Below are 20,050 nucleotides of genomic sequence, written 5' to 3'. Positions count from 1 at the left end.
CCAGGAGACAGAGTTAGTGGCTTCCAGGCCCAGTTTGTCTCACAAACTGGTGACGGGACAGATTGTCTGTGTTAATGTGTGGGCTTTTTCCATAGAATCCTTACAGTACAGAAAGAGGCTATTCGGCCCATCAAATCTGCACCAGCCATAATGCCACCTAGGCCCTATCCCCATAACCAAATATGTTTATCCTAGCTACTCCCCCCAATACTAAGGGACAATTTAGCACGGCCAATCCCACCTAACCTGCACATCTTTGGACACTAAGGGACAATTTAGCACGGCCAATCCACCTAACCTGCACATCTTTGGACACTAAGGGACAATTTAGCATGGCCAATCCACCTAACCTACACATCTTTGGACACTAAGGGACAATTTAGCACGGCCAATCCACCTAACCTACACATCTTTGGACACTAAGGGGCAATTTAGCATGGCCAATCCACCTAACCTGCACATCTCTGGACATTAAGGGACAATTTAGCATTGGCCAATCCACCTAACCTGCACATCCTGTAGTGGGAGGGGGAGTCCCAAAGCTAAAGGGCATAGGTTTAAAGGTGGGAGTGGAAAAGGGACCCGAGCGGTTAACCTTTTTACACAGAGGGTGGTGGAAATGAGCTGCCGAGGGAGGTGGTCGAGGCGGAGGTAACACTGACAACATTTGGACAGGTACATGGATGGGAAAGGTTTACAGAGGGATAGGGGCCCAACGCAGGCAGATGGGACCAGTTCAGTTCAGGAAACCTGGTTTAGCATGGACGGGTTGGGCCGAAGGGCCTGTTGTACATCTCTATGACCACTGACACACACACAGTGGCAGCATCTCGTGTGTATGTGTGTGTGTGTGTGTGTGTGTGCGCGTTGCAGCAACTCACCAAGGTTCCCACCACACCGCACCACCCCCCCCCCCAACTCTCCTGACTTGAGAAGTGGCAAACCAATCCGTCCCATCACCGCTCCGGCGGGGATCCCGCCCCCACCCCTCCTTGCGTGTCACCGCCGCTTCCTGCCACGCTCCCGCGTCCCTCGGCGATGCAGTCGGTGGGCACGGGCAGCCGGTCCCCCCAGGAGCTGTTACGGGCCCATCGGTACAGGTCTCTGTGGAGAGAGGGGGTAAGGGCAGGGAGAGAGAGAGAGAGGGTGACATTAAAAAAAAGAGAGCAAACTTTGGTTTCTACAACAACTTCCACAAACACATACACCGCACCCCCCCCCCACCGCCCAAAAGGACATCGCAACGGAAACCCTTCAACGAGGGCGGTCATCCTTGCAAACGTAGCGAAGGCGGCAGGGCTGTCTGTGCATAGCAAGATCCCAAAACACTTCTGGAGGTGAACGGCAGGACGTTGGGGAGTACCGTGGAACAGAGGGACCTTGGAGTTCAGGGGCATGGGCGCGGCGCGGTGGTTGGCACCGCTGCCTCTCAGCGCCAGGGACCTGGGGTTCAGTTCCAGCCTCGGGTCACCGTCTGTGTGGAGTTTGCGCGTTCTCCCCCGTGTCTGCGTGGGTTTCCTCCCACGGTCCGAAAGACGCGCTGGTTAGGGTGCATCGGCCGTGCTAAATTCTCCCTCTGTGTAACCCGAACAGGCGCCGGATTTTCACAATAAGTACAAACCTACTTGCGGCTAATAAAAAGATTACAAAGATAAAGGATGTAATCTAGTCTTTACTCTAAAAAGTGGAGTCACAGGTAGACAGGGCAGTGAAAAAGACTTCTGGCATGCTGGCCTTCATCAGTCAGGGCACTGAGTATAGAGATTGGGAAGTTATGCTGCCGTTGTACAGAGTGGCACGGTGGCACAGTGGGTTAGCACTGCTGCTTCACAGCTCCGGGGTCCTGGGTTCGATTCCCGGCCTCGGGGTCACTGTCTGCGTGGAGTTTGCACATTCTCCTCGTGTCTGCGTGGGTTTCCTCCCACAGTCCAAAGATGTGCGGGTTAGGTTGATTGGCTGTGCTAAGAAATTGCCCCTTAGTGTCCAGGGATGTGTAGGTTAGAGGGATTAGTGGGTACAATATGTAGGGATATGGGGGGGTGGGGTTGTGGTCGGTGCAGACTCGATGGGCCGAAGGGCCTCTTTCTGCACTGTAGGGTTCTATGACATTGGTGAGACCGCACCTGGAGTATTGTGATGAGCTTTGGTCGCCTTGCTGTCGGAAAGATGTTATTAAACTGGAGGGAGAGAGAGAGAGAGGGCAGAAGAGATTTACAAGGATGTTGCCAGGGCTCAAAGGGCCTGAGTTATAGGGAGAGATTGGAGAGGCTAGGGAATCTTTTTCTTTGGAGTGAGGGGTGATCTTATCGAGGTCTATCATCGGAGGCAATGGATAGGGCGAACGCACTCAGTCTTGTTCCCAGGGTTGGGAAATCGAGAGCACTTAGGGTTTAAGATGAAGGATTAATGGGAACCTGAGGAGCAATTTTTCTTTACACAGAGCTGCGGGGGGCGGGTGGGGTGATGTGGAATGAGCTGGCGGAGGGAGTGGCTGAGGCAGGGACATTTGGACAGACACATGGAAAGATTGAGAGGGATATGGGCCAAACGCAGGCAAGAGGGGTTTGCTCAGATGGGCTTTTTGGACTGAAGAACCCGTCCCCATGGCCGTAGATTCTATGAGGATCGGATAATCCGTTTTAACACGATTGAGGAATAGGCAGCAGGGGCCGGGATATCGGGAATAAATCTCCTCCCCCCCCCCCGCCCCGGCTCACTCATCTTTAGTCAGCGGTGGTGCGGACCTCGGCACCTCAGAGAGCGGATGGAAGCACAGGGTGGGGGATTGCTCCCCTGTCCAGCCTCCCCACCCCCCTCACCCCACCTCCTCTCTTGCCCCACCCCTCTCCCTCACTCCCTTTCCACACCCTACTGGGTATCCCATCTCCGCTCCTTTGGTAACTGTGTGGGTTCCGCAGTGTAAGGGTGAGCAACCTGGACTCTGAGTCCCAGCGATCCGGGGTTCAAGACTCGGCAGAACCTCGAGTTGCCTGGATTGGGAGGCATGCCTCATGAGGATAGGTTGAGGGAGCGCGGTCTCTGCTCCCTGGAGAGACGAAGGACGAGAGGGGACCTGATAGAGGTTTATGAGATGTTGAGAGGTATAGATAGGGTGGATTCTCGGAGGCTATTTCCCAGGGCTGAAATGGTCGCTACGAGAGGACACAGGTTTAAGGTGCTGGGGAGCAGGTACAGAGGAGATGTCAGGGGTAAGTTTTTCACTCAGAGGGTGGTGAGTGAGTGGAATCGGTGGTGGTGGAGGCGAACTCGCTGGGGTCTTTTAAGAGACTTCTGGATGAGTACACGGGATCTAATGGGATTGAGGGTTACAGATAGGCCTGGTAGGTCGGGATATCATTGGCGCAACTTGTGGGCCGAAGGGCCTGTTTGTGCTGTAGTTTTTCTACGTTCTAACTCAACTTGGATCGGGGAAGCTTGTACATTGACGAACCTGCTCTCCCACCCCCACCCCCAAAAAAATCCCTCCACCCACAACCCCAAACTACCCAAACAGAAGAACCCCCGCAGGTCTCCGGGAGTTACCTGCCGCTCTTGCGAGAGGTGAGCACTACATGTCGCAAACTGCCGTCGGCACAGCAGAGGTGGGCGTGGACGTGCCGTGTCCGACACAGGACGGGCTGGATGACCCGGGGCCAGAGCTGGGCCTCCTCCCGGGGCCCGCGTCGCAGGATGACGTACGAGAATTTCTCCAGCTTGACGCCGGTGTTCTGCGGAGGAGAGGGCAAAAACGTGAAGATTAGAACAGAGAAACACACTGGGCGTCAACCCATTATTGCCTGGGTGAGCGTGGCTTCAACAACACTCGAGAAGCTCGACACCATCCAGGGCAAAGCACCCCATCGACAAACACTCCCTCCCTCCCCTCCACCACCCACACACAGTGACCGCAGTGTGTGTGTACCGTCTACAAGATACACCGCAGCGACTCGCCGAGGCTCCTTCCGACAGCACCTTCCAAACCCACCACCCCTACCGTCTAGAAGGACGAGGGACAGCAGACACACGGGGAACACCACCACCTGGAAGATCCCCCTCCGAACCTCATTCACCATCCCAACTTGGGATGGTTCCTTCACTGTTGCTGGGGTCCAAATCCTGGAACTCCCTCCCTAAGGGCACTGTGTGGGTGTTACCCAGCCTAGGCCTGGATGTCAACCCACCTCCGTCCCCCTCCCAGGCAACGCATTCCCCAGACCATCACCACCCTCTGGGTAAGAAAGTTTTTCCTCACATCCTCCCTAAATCTCCTGCCCCTCACATTTAATGTGTGCCCCCCACCCCCCCCCCAACCTCGTGACTGACCCTTCAACTGAGGGGGACAGTTACTCTCTATCCACTCTGTCCGTGTCCCTCATAGTCTTCCGCATCTTGATCAGGTTGCCTCTCAGTCTTCTCTGCTCCAGAGAAAACAACCCAACCCTATCCAACCTCCCTTCATAATTTAGATGTTCCATCCCAGGCAGCCTCCTGGTGAATGTCCTCTGCACCCACTTCCAGCGCCTTCACATCCTTCCTACTAGTTGGCCTACTCCTGCTCCTATTTCTTATGTCCTTATTACAACGTGACAACTAGAACATAGAACATTACAGCGCAGAACAGGCCCTTCGGCCCACGATGTTGCGCCGACCAGTTACAAAAACAATGACCCTCTAACCTAAACCAATCCCTTTCCGTCCATAAACCTATCCACAGACCTCTTAAACGCCCCCAAACTAGGCGCATTTACAACTGCAGCAGGCAGGGCATTCCAATCCCTCACCACCCTCTGGGTAAAGAACCTACCCCTGACATCCGTCCTATAACTACCACCCCTTAATTTAAAGCCATGCCCCCTCGTGCTAGCTTTCTCCATCCGAGGAAAAAGGCTATCACTGTCCACCCTATCTAAACCTCTAATCATCTTATATGTTTCAATAAGATCCCCTCTTAGCCGCCTTCTTTCCAACGAAAACAACCCTAAATCCTTCAGTCTCTCCTCATAGAACTGCTGACGTTACTCCAGCTGTGGCCTCACCAAAGTTCGACACAACTCCAACCTGACTGTCAATTGACTCAAGGACGGTTTCTTCCCCGCTGCCATCAGCTAAGGCCAGGGAGTAGCTTGAGGTGCGTCACGCTCCGCGCAGAGCTCAGGGTAGGACCGGCAGCTTTCTGGTTGGTATCAAAGGGAGGGTGGCTCCTGCTCTGACCAAGACCAAGACCACAAGAAAAGGGTGGCAGAGTAGCACAGCACTGCTGCTTCACAGCTCCAGGGACCCGAGTTCGAGTCCCGGCTCGGCTCGCTGTCTGCGTGGAGTTGGCACATTCTCCTCGTGTCTGCGTGGGTTCCCTCCGGGTACTCCGGTTTCCTCCCACACTCCAAAGATGTGCAGGTTAGGTGGATGGGCCACGATTAGATGCATAAGTTAGAGAGGATTAGTGGGTTAAAATATGTAGGGATAGGGGGGTAGGGCCTGGGTGGGATTGTGGTCGGTGCAGACTCGATGGGCCTCTTTTTGCACGGTAGGGTTTCTATGATTCTATGATGTATCTATGAAACTACAAAGGGTTGTGAACAAAACTCAGTCTACCACTCAAACCAGCCTCCCATCCATTGACGCTACACTTCCCACAGCCTCGGGGAAAAGCAGCCGGCATAATCAAGGACCCCCGCACATTCTCTCTTCCACCTTCTTCCATCGGGAAAAAGATACAAAAGTCTGAGGTCACGTACCGACCGACTCAAGAACAGCTTCTTCCCTGCTGCCGTCAGACTTTCGAACAGACCTACCTCGCATTAAGTTGATCTACACCCTCGCTATGACTGTAACACTACATTCCGCACTCTCTCCTTTCCTTCTCTATGAGTGGTATGGTTTGCTTGTATAGAGCACAAGAAACAATACTTTTCACTGTATCCCAATACACGTGACAACAATAAATCAAAACATTCTTTGCCTCGACTGATAAAGGCAGGTTTCCCTTTCTCACCACCCTATCAACATGCCCCTCCACCTTCAGAGATCCGTGGACAAACACGCCAAGGTCCCTCCGTTCCACAGAACTTCCGAATGTCCTACCATTCGTTGACTACCTCCTTGTCAAATTACTCCTTTCCAAAGTGCATCGCCTCTCACTTCTCAGGGTTAGATTCCATCTGCCATTTATCCGTCTACTGGACCATCTCGTCTCCATCTTCTCGTCGCCCTAGAGGCTCTGCCTCACTATTAGCCACGCGGTCAATCTTTGTGGGTTTACCCGGCTGCCCCTTTTAAATGCCCCTTGGGCATCATCCTGTCCCTACAGGAACAGCGTTCCCAAGCTGAAGGGAGGTGGAATTTTAGGCTCAGGCTTTTGGGGCCTAGCAGTCAGGCATCCTGTCGCCACAGGAACAGCGTTCCCCAACTGAAGAGAGGCTCAGCCTTTTGGGGCCTAGCAGTCAGGCATCCTGTCACCACAGGAACAGCGTTCCCCAACTGAAGGAAGGTGGAACTTTAGGCTCAGGCTTTTGGGGCCTAGCAGTCAGGTATCCTGTCGCCACAGGAACAGCGTTCCCCAACTGAAGAAAGGTGGAACTTTAGGCTCAGGCTTTTGGGGCCTAGCAGTCAGGCATCCTGTCGCCACAGGAACAGCGTTCCCCAACTGAAGAGAGGCTCAGCCTTTTGGGGCCTAGCAGTCAGGCATCCTGTCACCACAGGAGCAGCGTTCCCAAGCTGAAGGAAGGTGGAACTTTAGGCTCAGGCTTTTGGGGCCTAGCAGTCAGGCATCCTGTCGCCACAGGAACAGCGTTCCCCAACTGAAGGAAGGTGGAACTTTAGGCTCAGGCTTTTGGGGCCTAGTAGTCAGGCATCTTGTCACCACAGGAACAGCGTTCCCCAACTGAAGAGAGGCTCAGGCTTTTGGGGCCTAGTAGTCAGGCATCCTATCACCACAGGAACAGCGTTCCCAAACTGAAGGAAGGTGGAACTTTAGGCTCAGGCTTTTGGGGCCTAGCAGGGAGGTGGCGCACGACGGCGGTGACGGCGCTGATACTCACCCCGGCGAAGGGCAGGGGATGATAAGCTTGCGTGAAGTTACACGGCAGGGGCACCGTGCCCATCAGCTTGGGGCAGGTTAGATCGTGAGGGCACTGGAGTGAAAGAGAGAGAGAGAGGAGAGAGAGACAGAGACGGTCATAGTGGGGATAACTTACACAAAATAAAGTAAGACAATAAAATAAACATTGAGGCGGCATTGGGAGGAGGGTACTCACTGGAGCAAAGACGTGACCGCAAGATTCTTCATCTTTGACCTGTGAATGGGGAAGAGAGAGAGGGGGAGATGGATAGGGAGAGGGTGGGATGGGTAGGGAAGGTGGGGGGGGGAGGGGTGGAGAAGGGCAGGGTGGAGAGAATAAGCATCTGAGGATTGTTTTGTAATAGAACATAGAACATTACAGCGCAGAACAGGCCCTTCGGCCCACGATGTTGCGCCGACCAGTTAAAAAACAATGACCCACTAACCTATACCAATCCATAAACCTATCCACGGATCTCTTAAACGCCCCCAAACTAGGCGCATTTACAACTGCAGCAGGCAGGGCATTCCAGTCCCTCACCACCCTCTGGGTAAAGAACCTACCCCTGACATCCGTCCTATAACTACCCCCCCTTAATTAAAAGCCATGCCCCCTCGTGCTAGCTTTCTCCATCCAAGGAAAAAGGCTAAATGTTAGAAATATTTTAAGTGTTGATGTTCAAAAGGGACTCTGGGTGCACTAGCACAAGGAACACAGAAGGTTAGTGTACAGGTTGACTGGCACCCCATCCACTAACACTCCCTCCCTCCACCACCCACACACAGGGACCGCAGTGTGTGTGTGTACCGTCTACAAGATACACCGCAGTGACTCGCCGAGGCTCCTTCCGACAGCACCTTCCAAACCTACCACCCCTACCGTCTAGGAGGACGAGGGACAGCAGACACACGGGGAACACCACCACCTGCAATGCTACATGTTAATGTTTTGTCTCTTTTAATCCGCAGGTGCGTCGGTCCACCTTGTTGTCAAATGAGGGGCATGCACATGGTGGGTCGTGCGTGGGCTGCTCTTGGATGTTTCGAGAGTGGCCTAGCACTTTGCGTCGTGTTGTGTGCTTAAACCTGGACCAGCGGATGGGCACCACGACAGCTCAGTGACTATCGCTGATTGCTGTGCAGACACATGGATTTGGGCCGGTGTCTGCGGGGAGTTTGCGCATTCTCCCCGTGCTTGCGTGGGTTTCCTCCGGTTTCCTCCCACACCCCCAAAGATGTGCTCTCAGGCTGGCTGGTGTACCAAATTGACCCTACGCTATTCTCCCCTGAATCTGGTTACAATAGGGGTACCATTAGCATACACGCGGGGCAAGGTAGGTATAGGAAAATGCTTTGTTAAAATGGCAGCGCGGGCTCGTTGGGCCGAAGGGCCTGTTTCCCGTGCTGGGTTGTTCTTTGTTCTATCCCCCTCCGAACCCCACTCACCATCCCGACTGGGAAATAGATCAGCCGCTCCTTCACTGGGGTACAAATCCTGGAACTCCCTTCCCTAACGGCACTGTGGGTGTTACCCACACCACACGGGGACTGCAGCCGGTTCGAGGTGGCGCAGCTCCCCCACCACCTTCCCGAGGGGTAATTAGGGACAGACAATAAATCCTGACCAGCCAGCGATGCCCACGAGTGAATGAATAAAACAGATACGACGAGCAATGAGGAAGGCATATTGGGACATCTGCTTGAGTTGCGAGGGGGAAATCGGGGTATATGAATAATATAAGCCTTTGCAGGGTTTCGGTGAGATTACAGCTGGAATCTTCCACACTGTTTACAGTCACTGCGTTTCAGAAAGGATAGACTTGTACAAGAGGCAGCACGGCGAACATTCACCGGATCGGTCTCTGGGGTGGCACGCTGGTTAGCACGGCTGCCTCACAGCGCCAGGGACCCGGGTTCGATTCCCGGCTCGGGTCGCCGTCTGTGCAGAGACTGCACATTCTCCCCGTGTCTGTGTGGGTTTCCTCCGGGTGCTCCGGTTTCCTCCCACAGTCTGAAAGACGTGCTGGTTAGGGTGCGTTGGCCGTGCTAAATTCTCCCTCAGTCTAACCCGAACAGGCGCCGGAGTGTGGCGACTAAGGGATTTTCACAGCAACTTCATTGCAGTGTTAATGTAAGCTGACTTATGAATAATAAATAAACTTAAAAAAAAAACCTCAAGATCAAGATGTGGTCAAGAAGGCGTATGGTGTACTGGCCTTCATTAATCGAGGGATTGAGTTTAGGAGTCGGGAGATAATGCTGCAGCTTTATAAGACCCTGGCCAGACCCCACTTGGAGTACTGTGCGCAGTTCTGGTCACCTCACTACAGGAAGGATGTGGAAGCCATTGAAAGGGCGCAGAGGAGATTTACAAGGATGTTGCCCGGACTGGGAGGCATGCCTTATGAGGATAGGTTGAGGGAGCTCGGTCTCTTCTCCCTGGAGAGACGAAGGATGAGAGGCGACCTGATAGAGGTTTATAAGATGTTGAGAGGAATAGATAGGGTGGATTCTCAGAGGCTTTTTCCCAGGGCTGAAATGGTCGCTACGAGAGGACACAGGTTTAAGGTGCTGGGGAGCAGGTACAGAGGAGATGTCAGGGGTAAGTTTTTCACTCAGAGGGTGGTGAGTGAGTGGAATCGGCTGCCGTCGGTGGTGATGGAGGCGGATTCAATAGGGTCTTTTAAGAGACTTCTGGATGAGTACATGGGATTTAATGGGATTGAGGGTTATAAGTAGGCCTAGTAGGTAGGGATATGATCGGCGCAACTTGTGGGCCGAAGGGCCTGTTTGTGCCGTAGTGTTCTATGTTCTATCACCATTCCATCGTGTTGAATGTAAGAACAGGCTTGATGGGCTGAATGGTCCACTCCAGCCCCTTGTGTTTCTTGCAAGACAATTGAATGAATGAGGGTAGGGATTGAGTGACAGACTTTGATAAAATATTAACTGGGACAGAGAGAGGGTTAAGGAGGGTCCTGATCGAGGGTATAAAACATTAACTGGGGCAGAGAGAGGGTTAAGGAGGGTCCCGATCGAGGGTATAAAACATTAACTGGGGCAGAGAGAGGGTTAAGGAGGGTCCCGATCGAGGGTATAAAATATTAACTGGGGCAGAGAGAGAGTTAAGGAGGGTCCCGATCGAGGGTATAAAATATTAACTGGGGCAGAGAGAGGGTTAATTTACTTACATGGCGAAAAACTGCAGCAGGCGACGGTGCAGAGGGACCTCGGGGTCCTTGTGCATGAGTCGCAAAAACCCAGCTTGCAGGTGCAGCAGGTGGTCAGGAAGGCGAATGGGATGCTGGCCTTCATCGCGAGGGGGATTGAATATAAAAGTAGGGAGGTCTTGCTGCAGCTGTATAGGGCATTGGTGAGGCCGCAGCTGGAGTACTGTGTGCAGTTTTGGGCGCCGCACCTGCGCAAAGATATTTTGGCCTTGGAGGGAGTGCAGAGGAGGTTTACTAGGCTGATACCGGAGTTGAGGGGGTTGAGCTATGAGGAGAGGCTGAATAAACTAGGCTTGTACTCGTTAGAGTTTAGAAGAATGAGGGGAGATCTCATTGAGACGTATAAGGTGATGAATGGGATGGATAGGATAGAGGTGGAGAGACTCTTCCCGCTCAGAAAGGACAGTAGGACTAGGGGGCACAGCCTCAAGATAAAAGGGGGGCGGTTTAGAACGGAGTTGAGGAGGAACTTCTTCACTCAAAGGGTGGTGAATCTCTGGAATTCTCTGCCCGTTGAAGTGGTGGAGGCTGCCTCGCTAAATATTTTTAAGATGCGGGTTGATGGGTTTTTGATAAGAGAGGGGATTAAGGGTTATGGGGAGAGGGCGGGAATGTGGAACTGAGCAGCGATAGATCAGCCATGATCTTATTGAATGGCGGGGCAGGCTCGAAGGGCTAGATGGCCTACTCCTGCTCCTATTTCTTATGTTCTTATGTTCTTAAGGAGGGTCCCGATCGAGGGTATAAAATATTAACTGGGGCAGAGAGAGGGTTAAGGAGGGCCTGACCAAGGAGTGCTGTCTGCTGAGACATGGCGGAGAGTAACTAGAATCTGAATCCACTACTGAACTCTCCACCCGAACCCAGGGACAGTCCCGGGGCTCAGGTCAGTGAATGAAACTGAGATCAGAGCGGGCGGCAGGACAGAGGGCAGTGCTACATTCACACTCACCTTTAATACAGCATCGCGAGCTTCCATCAGGATCTGATGTCCATCCTTTGTCCCATTCTCAACTAACACCTATAGCGAGGGGGAAGAGAGGGCGGGGGGGGGGGGGGGGGGAGTGAGAGCGCAAAGGGAGGTGAGGGGGCAACGAGAGGGCAAAGGGAGGTGGTGAGGGAGGGAGTGAGAGGGTAAAGGGGGGGGAGGAAGGCAGATAGAGAGGGAGGAGGAGAGAAAGACAGACAGAGAAAGAGGGTGGAAGGGGAGAGAAAGAGAGAGAGAGAGAGAGAAAGGGAGGGGGGGGAGAGAGAGAGAGAGAGAGAGAGAGAGAGAGAGAGAGAAAGGTGGGGGGAGAGAGAGAGAAAGGGGGGGGTAGAGAGAGAGAGAGAGACACAAGAGAGAAAGGGGGGGAGAGAGAGAGAGGGAGAGAGAGAGAGAGGGGGGTAAGAGAGAGAGAGAGAGAGAGAGAGAAAGAAAAAGGGGGAGGGGGGGGGAGAGAGAGAGAGAGAGAGAGAGAGAGGGGTAAGGAATGAGGGAGACAAAAACAAAGTGAATGTTAGTAAATGTTAATAACAATGATCAAGTTTCTAGGTTTAAGTTGCTGCTTTGATTTTCGGACAATGTTATCATTGGAACATCCTTGAAGCTCACATAATGGTACGGGTGGGGGTGGGCTAAGGGGCGGGCTTGGGGGTAGGGAGGGGGTCTGTCTACTCATTGCAGCAATCAATCAATCTCTATCCGTTCACCACGGCAATTAATAGCATCAGGATAATACGGCACTACTCCCAGTAACGATGACCGTCAAGACTAACATCGATTCTCGTTAACAACGAATCCCCATCTGGTCCACTGATGTTCCTCTCGAGGGGGAAAGGGGAGATCTGCCGAGCGTGGGGGAAGGTGGAATGGGGGTCTTGCCCGCTCCTCTGAAGGAAGGGAAGGTAAAACTTTATACACACAGTCTCCTCAACTAATCACTCATTCACTAATGTCCTTTAAGGAAGGAAATCTGCTGTCCTGTGGATCCTTTGTATGGTTCGCTTCAGTTAAAAGACCTTATTTCAAGATATTTCTGCCTGTATAACCTACTATGCTAATCTTTCAAGCTAACTTAGCCACGTTTTAGAACTTAGATGGGGCTACCGGGCTGAACCTAGAAATTGAATGCTTTTGAAAATACAACGTCAGCAGAAACGACCAAACAGAAGCTTTTCACGGCCACAGCTGCCAATTGTTTATGAAAGTTGGAGACTGTGTGTTCCCAGCTCCTTCAATAACACAGATAATAATTCATACATTGCAGCAACAATTCAGTTGGTTCAGCCCAATGTGAGGTCCGAGTTCAAGTCTGTACAGGGACCTGGCTACGAAGCCAGTCTCCAGCTCCCCCTCTCGCCGCTTCTGTAGCATTAGGTTTTATTCAATAAAGAATAAATTCTTATTCAGTAAAGAACGGGTGACATGGTAGCACAGTGGGTTAGCACTGCTGCTTCACAGCTCCAGGGATCTGAGTTCGATTCCCGGCCTCGGGTCACTGTCTGTGTGGAGTTTGCACATTCTCCTCGTGTCTGTGTGGGTTTCAAAGAACACTACAGCACCAGAAACAGGCCCTTCGGCCCTCCAAGCCTGTGCCGTTCATTGGTCCAACTGGACCATTCTTCTGTATCCCTCCATTCCCAGTCTGTTCATGTGGCTATCCAGATAAGTCTTAAATGATCCCAGCGTGTCCGCCTCCACCACCCTGCTTGGCAGCGCATTCCAGGCCCCCACCACCCTCTGTGCAAAAAAAACGCCCATCTGATACCTGAGCTGTAGCTCGCCCCTCTCACTTTGAGCCCGTGACCCCTCGTGATCGTCACCTCCGACCTGGGAAAAAGATCCTCCGGGTGCTCCGGTTTCCTCCCACAGTCCAAAGATGTGCGGGTTAGGTTGATTGGCCGTGCTAAGAAACTGCCCCTTAGCGTCTAGGGATGCGTAGGTTAGAGGGATTAGTGGGTAAATGTGTAGGGATTATGGGGGTAGGGCCTGGGTGGGATTGTGGTCGGTGTGGACTCGATGGGCCGAAGGGCCCTCTTTCTGCACTGTAGGGATTCTACGATTCTATCCTATGAAAGAAAATCATCTTCAATCTGTACCGAGTGCTGCCCACGTCTGTTTTAATGAATAAATGGGGTCCTACACGTCCTTACCTCTTTCTGGCCTACACGTGACTCCAGAGGCCACACAGCAATAAGGTTCACCATGGTAGGCTTCTGCAGAAAATTCAGATGTATGGGATTGGGGGTGATCTAGGGAATTGGATCAGGAATTGGCTAGCGGATAGGAGACAGAGGGTGGCGGTTGATGGTAAATATTCATCATGGAGTTCGGTTTCGAGTGGTGTGCCTCAGGGATCTGTTTTGGGGCCACTGCTGTTTGTAATTTTTATTAATGATCTGGATGAGGGTATAGTTGGGTGGATTAGTAAGTTTGCTGATGACACCAAAGTCGGAGGTGTGGTAGATAGTGAGGAAGGGTGTCATAGTTTGCAGGAAGACTTAGACAGGTTGCAGAGCTGGGCCGAGAGGTGGCGGATGGAGTTTAATGCGGAGAAGTGTGAGGTAATTCACTTTGGCAGGAATAACAGATGTGTTGAGTATAGGGCTAACGGGAGGACTTTGAATAGTGTGGATGAACAGAGGGATCTAGGTGTATGTGTACATAGATCCCTGAAAGTTGGGAATCAAGTAGATAAGGTTGTTAAGAAGGCATACAGTGTCTTGGCGTTTATTGGTAGGGGGATTGAATTTAGGAGTCGCAGCATCATGTTGCAACTGTACACAACTCTGGTGCGGCCGCACTTGGAGTACTGTGTGCAGTTCTGGTCCCCACATTACAGGAAGGATGTGGAGGCTTTGGAGAGGGTGCAGAGGAGGTTTACCAGGATGTTGCCTGGTATGGAGGGGAGGTCCTATGAGGAGAGACTGAGGGATTTAGGGTTGTTTTCGTTGGAAAGAAGGCGGCTAAGAGGGGATCTTATTGAAACATATAAGATGATTAGAGGTTTAGATAGGGTGGACAGTGATAGCCTTTTTCCTCGGATGGAGAAAGCTAGCACGAGGGGGCATGGCTTTAAATTAAGGGGTGGTAGTTATAGGGTGGATGTCAGGGGTAGGTTCTTTACCCAGAGGGTGGTGAGGGATTGGAATGCCCTGCCTGCTGCAATTGTAAATGCGCCTAGTTTGGGGGCGTTTAAGAGATCCGTGGATAGGTTTATGGATGGAAAGGGTTTGGTTTAGGTTAGAGGGTCATTGTTTTGTAACTGGTCGGCGCAACATCGTGGGCCGAAGGGCCTGTTCTGCGCTGTAATGTTCTATGTTCAACTGCCCTCCAAAGGGGCAACTAGGGATGGGCAGTAAACGCGGGGGCCCAGCCAGCGGACACCCATGTCCCACGGATGAATGACAAAACAAACTGCAAAGCCCAAACCCAGCAAGGCCGGTTGCACAACTCACCAAGAAGTTCTCGGTTTTCCTCCACAAGGTCTCCACCACTCGCAGACGCTCGGCCAAGGTGGGCAGTTCAGACAGCGAGAACGCTGATACCACCAGGTCAAACAACTTTACTGCAAGAAGACAGAGAAACAGAGAGAGAGTGGGAGAGAACACAAAGACACAGCTTGAATTTCACCATGGCCAATGAGCTGGAAATCTCTTGATTTTGATTTGATTTATTATTGTCACATGTATTGGGATACAGTGAAAAGTATTGTTTCTTGTGCACTATACAGACAAAGTATACCACCCATAGAGAAGGAAATGAGAGGGTGCAGAATGTAGTGTTACAGTCATAGCTAGGGTGTAGAGAAAGATCAACTTAATGCGAGGTGGGTCCATTCAGAAGTCTGACGGCAGCAGGGAAGAAGCTGTTCTTGAATCGGTCGGTACGGGACCTCAGACTTTTGTATCTCTTTTCTTCCGGAAGAAGGTGGAAGAGAGAATGTCCGGGGTGTGTGGGGGGGTCCTTAATTACGCTGGCTGCTTTTCCCCGAGGCAGCGGGAAGTGTAGGCAGAGTCAATGGATGGGAGGCTGGTTTGCCTGATGGATTGGGCCACATTCACGACCCTCTGGGTTTGATTCCAGCCTCGGTCCACTGTCTGTGTGGAGTCTACAAGTTCTCCCCTGTCTGCGAGGGTTTCCTCCCACAATCAAAGATGTGCAGGTTAGATGGAATGGCCATGCTAAATGTGTGGGGTCACAGGGGATAGGCTGGGAGGAGGTGGGGGGAGGAAAAGAGGCCTGGGTCCGAGTTGGTGCAGGTGGACTATTGGGCTAACTGGCCTCTTCTGCATTGTAGGGATTCTATTTTTCAATAGATTCACAGAGTCCCTACTGTGCAGAATGAGGCCATTCGGCCCATCGAGTCTGCACTGACAACAATCCCACCCAGGCCCTATTCCCGTAACCCCACATATTTACCCAGCTGATCCCCCTCACACTAGGGTAAGTTTAGCAGGGCCAATCACCTAACCTGCACATCTTTGGACTGTGGGAGGAAACCAGAGCACTCAGAGAAAACCATGCAGACATGGGGAGAATGTGCAAACTCCACGCAGACAGTGACCCGAGGCCGGAATTGAACCAGGGTCCCTGGCGCTGTGAGGCAGCAGTGCTAACCCACTGTGCCACCCTAATTCTTCTTTGGAAGAAGTATTTGGTGCTTTTATATTGATGTAATGTGCCCTTAAGGGTATGGACTCTTCAAGCTGTGGCGTACAGAAATCTTAAAAAATGCCTCCGCCACCCCCCCCCCCCCCCACCCCTGCCAATCTCATCCCCCAGAAAGTGCCAACAGGACAAACCTCCTGAGGATGCCCAGAGAGGCAAAGAACTTTCTGGAAAATCCCCAAAATACTGCTTTTTTGGGAAAACCCAACACATTACTCGGACTGCAACAGCAGGTGGCAGGGTGGATTGAACAGATAGCTGTGAATGAAGGGAAGCTATCTGGCCGTACACAGACCATGCAAAATAGAGAAATTAAACTGGATCACAGGGCGGCACGGTGGCTCTGTGGGTTGGCACTGCTGTCTCATAACGCCGAGGACCCAGGTTCAATTCTGGCCTCGGGTCAGCGTCTATGTGGAGTTTGCACATTCTCCCCGTGTCTGCATGGGTTTCCTCTGGGTATCCCAGTTTCCTCCCACACTCCAAAGATTTACAGGTTAGGGTGACTGGTCACGCTAAATTGTCCCTTAGTGTTAGGGGGATTAGCGGGGTAAGTAAGTAGTGCTATGGGGATAGGGCCTGGGTGGGATTGTGGTCGGTGCAGACTCAATGGGCTGAATGGCCTCCTTCCGCACTGTAGGGGTTCTACGATTCCATGAAACAATTCATGTCTTTCGGTGGCCGCCCCCACAGACAGTCACAGGCCTACAACAGATCAAAAGGGCTCCTCTCTCTCGAAGGACACCCCCCCCCCCCACAGTCAGTCCCTGGTCAACAGGGACTGAGAGGGATCGAGTATCTCTGAGACCCCCTACAGTCAGTCACTCACCATACAGACTGAGGGTCATTCATTTAGAACATAGAACATTACAGCGCAGTACAGGCCCTTCGGCCTCGATGTTGCCCCGACCAGTGGAACCAATCTAATGACCCTCTAACCTAAACTATTCCCATGTTATCCATATGCCCATCCACTGACCATTTGAACGCCCTTAAAGTTGGCGAGTCCACAACTGCTGCAGGCAGGGCATTCCACGCCCTTACTACCCTCTGAGTGAAGAACCTACCTCTGACATCCCTCCTATAATTACCACCCCTCAATCTAAAGCTGTGTCCCCTCGTGTTAGGATTTTTAAATTTAAAATTAAATTTTTTTATCCTGGTAAACCTCCTCTGCACCCTTTCCAATGCTTCTACATCCTTCCTATAACGCGGCGACCAGAACTGTACGCAATACTCCAAGTGCGGCCGCGCCAGAGTTCTGTACAGTTGCAACATGACCTCATCCTTCTACACCCTCATCTGGGTCATTTATAAAAATGACAAACAGCAGTGGCCCCAAAACATGTCCCTGACGTACACCACTAGCAACTGGACTCCAGGTCGAATATTTCCCATTGACCACCACCCTCTGTCTTCTTTTTTCAAAAATTTTTTTCTATTTTTTAGTGTGGTCACCCACCCTCTCACCCGCGCAAGTTCAATAACACACACAAACCTTTGGCGAGACGGGTAGAAAGTGTCTGAAGTAAACCCCACTGACTTGTTCCGTGTCTACGTCGCTCCCTCCTAATGGGTGGAAAAGAGATGAGGAGAATCACTCAGTTTCAAAGGTTGGGGACGAGTACATGGGAACAAGTACATGGAGTTAAGGTCCAGATCAGCCTAACGGAATAGACTAAAGGGGCCTCCTCCTGTTCCCTGGGTAACAGGCCGGAGAAGGGGCTGAACGGGGCCTCCTCCTGTTCCCCGTGTAACAGGCCGGAGAAGGGGCTGAACGGGGCCTCCTCCTGTTCCCTGTGTAACAGGTCGGAGAAGGGGCTGAACGGGGCCTCCTCCTGTTCCCCGTGTGACAGGCCGGAGAAGGGGCTGAACGGGGCCTCCTCCTGTTCCCCGTGCAACAGGCCGGAGAAGGGGCTGAACGGGGCCTCCTCCTGTTGCCTGTGTAACAGGCCGGAGAAGGGGCTGAACGGGGCCTCCTCCTGTTCCCCGTGTAACAGGCCGGAGAAGGGGCTGAACGGGGCCTCCTCCTGTTCCCTGGGTAACAGGCTGGAGAAGTGACGGTAAGTTGGAGAGTGCGGGATCCTTTGTATGGTTTGCTACAGTTAAAATACCTCATTTTTCAGATATTCCTGTGGATGTAACTAACTGCGCTAAGCTTTAAAGCTAACTTGGCCACATTTTAAAACTGTTGGGAATTCTGGGACTTGGCCACATTTTAAAACTCTGCTGGGAATTCTGGGACATGCATTCATTTAAAATACAATAATAGCAGAGATGGCCGTTTCATAAAGTTTTTCACTGCCACACAGCTGCCAATTGTTTATGAAAGTTAAGGACACGGTTTATACCAACAATTTCAATTGGATTATCCATAACACGTATTGTTCATTTCAGTGCGCGTTTCCAAGTTCAGTGAGTGGTCAAGATTAGTACAGCACCTGGCTGTGAAGCCAGTCCCCAGTCTCTCTCGCTCTTATGCCTTGGTAGTATTAATTTTAAATTTTATCCGATAAAGAAAATCATTCTTAAAACCATACCAAGTGTTGCCGATGTCTATTCGAAGGAATGAATGGACCCAACAGAGAGAGACGGGTTTGTTTAGAAGATGGCAAGGTCAAGAATTGCACTTATATATAATGTGGCCCCCAATAAACTACAACGTCCAAAGCTCCTTCACAGGAGAGCTGCTTAAACAACAGCTCAACAGGAGCTCTGAGACCGCTCCTGTCATCGACCTAGATCATGATCTCCTAGGTCACAGTGGTTAGCACCATGGCCTCAGTGCCAGGGACCTGGGTTCGATTCCCAGCTCGGGTCACTGTCTGTGTGGAGTTTGCACATTCTCCCTGTATCTGCGTGGGTTTCCTCCGGGTGCTCCAGTTTCCTCCCACAGTCCAAAACTGTGGAGGTTAGGTGGATTGGCTGTGTTAAATTGTCCCTTAGTGTCAGGGGGATTAGCGGGGTAAATGCACAGGTTTACGGGGATAGGGTCTGGGTGGGATTTTTGCCAGTGCAGACTCGATGGGCTGAATGGCCTCCTTCTGCACTGTAGGGATTCTATGCCACTTTCCTGCACTCTCTCCGCACATATACATTATGTACGTGTGTGTGTATATATTCGTGGGATGTGGGCCTCGCTGGCTGGCCAGCATTTATTGCCCATCCCCTAATTGCCCCTTGAGAAGGTGGCAGGCCCCTTCTTGAACCTGCTGCAGTCCCCATGTGGCGTGGGTAACACCCACAGTGCTGTTAGGGAGGAAGTTCCGGGATTTGGACCCCAGCAACAGTGAAGGAACGGCCGATATAGTCCCAAGTCGGGATGGTGAGCGGGGCTCGGAGGGAGAACTTGCATATTTTTGATTTGATTCGTCACTTGTATTAACATACAGTATTGTTTCTTGCGAGCTATACAGACAGAGCATACCGTTCATAGAGAAGGAAAGGAGAGGGTGCTAGGGAAAGGGAGTCACAGCTAGGGTGTAGCGAAAAATCAACTTAACGGGAGGTCCATTCAAAAGTCTGATGACCGCAGGGAAGAAGCTGTTCTCGAGTCGGTTGGTACGCGACCTCGGATTTTTGTATCTTTGTGGTGGTGCTGGTGTTCCCCATGCATCTGCTGCACCTTGTCCATCTAGATGGTGCAGGGTTTGGAATATATGGCACTAATCCCAGTAATGATGACCACGACAACTATCATTGATTGTTGTTAAAAAAAAAACTCATCTGGTTCACTTATATCCCCTCTCTCGGGGAGGGGAAATCTGCCTTTCTTTCCCTGTCTGGCCGAAATGTGACTCCAGATTTCAACACACCCCACCCCCCCCCCTCCAAAAACGACAATCGTGGTCAACTCTTAACCGTCCCTCTCTCTCTGTTTTAAAGTTTACTTATTAGTGTCACAAGAAGGCTTACATTAACACTGCAATGAAGTTACTGTGAAACTCCCCTGGTCGCCACCTGTTTGGGTAGACAGAGGGTAGCATTTAGCACGGTCAACGCATCTAACCAGCCCGTCTTTCGGACTGTGGGAAGAAACCAGGGCACCCGGAGGAAATCCACGCAGACGCGGGGCAGGGCAAAGAAAAGAACGAAGAAAATTACGGCACA

At 51.8% G+C, this 20,050-nt stretch overlaps 1 protein-coding gene across 1 annotated transcript in view; it reads right to left on the bottom strand.

Annotated features, from left to right (window-relative positions):
- Positions 1 to 942: 942 nt before the first annotated feature.
- mettl17 (methyltransferase like 17) overlaps positions 943 to 20,050 on the bottom strand; it is a 33,805-nt gene continuing 14,697 nt past the window's right edge. The window contains exons 8-14 of the mRNA XM_080184584.1: positions 17,433 to 17,509; positions 14,728 to 14,832; positions 11,240 to 11,308; positions 7,254 to 7,292; positions 7,038 to 7,130; positions 3,544 to 3,728; positions 943 to 1,104 (exon numbers count right to left, since the gene is read on the bottom strand). Of these exons, the coding sequence (XP_080040710.1) occupies positions 957 to 1,104; positions 3,544 to 3,728; positions 7,038 to 7,130; positions 7,254 to 7,292; positions 11,240 to 11,308; positions 14,728 to 14,832; positions 17,433 to 17,509 (716 nt within the window). The 3' untranslated portion in view covers positions 943 to 956. The remainder of the gene's footprint in view (positions 1,105 to 3,543; positions 3,729 to 7,037; positions 7,131 to 7,253; positions 7,293 to 11,239; positions 11,309 to 14,727; positions 14,833 to 17,432; positions 17,510 to 20,050) is intronic.

This window comes from Carcharhinus amblyrhynchos, unplaced genomic scaffold (genome assembly GCF_965287045.1).
Source record: "Carcharhinus amblyrhynchos unplaced genomic scaffold, sCarAmb.v2.hapA scaffold_806, whole genome shotgun sequence".
Classification (NCBI taxonomy): domain Eukaryota; kingdom Metazoa; phylum Chordata; class Chondrichthyes; order Carcharhiniformes; family Carcharhinidae; genus Carcharhinus; species Carcharhinus amblyrhynchos.
This window is presented reverse-complemented; position numbering and strand designations above follow the sequence as displayed.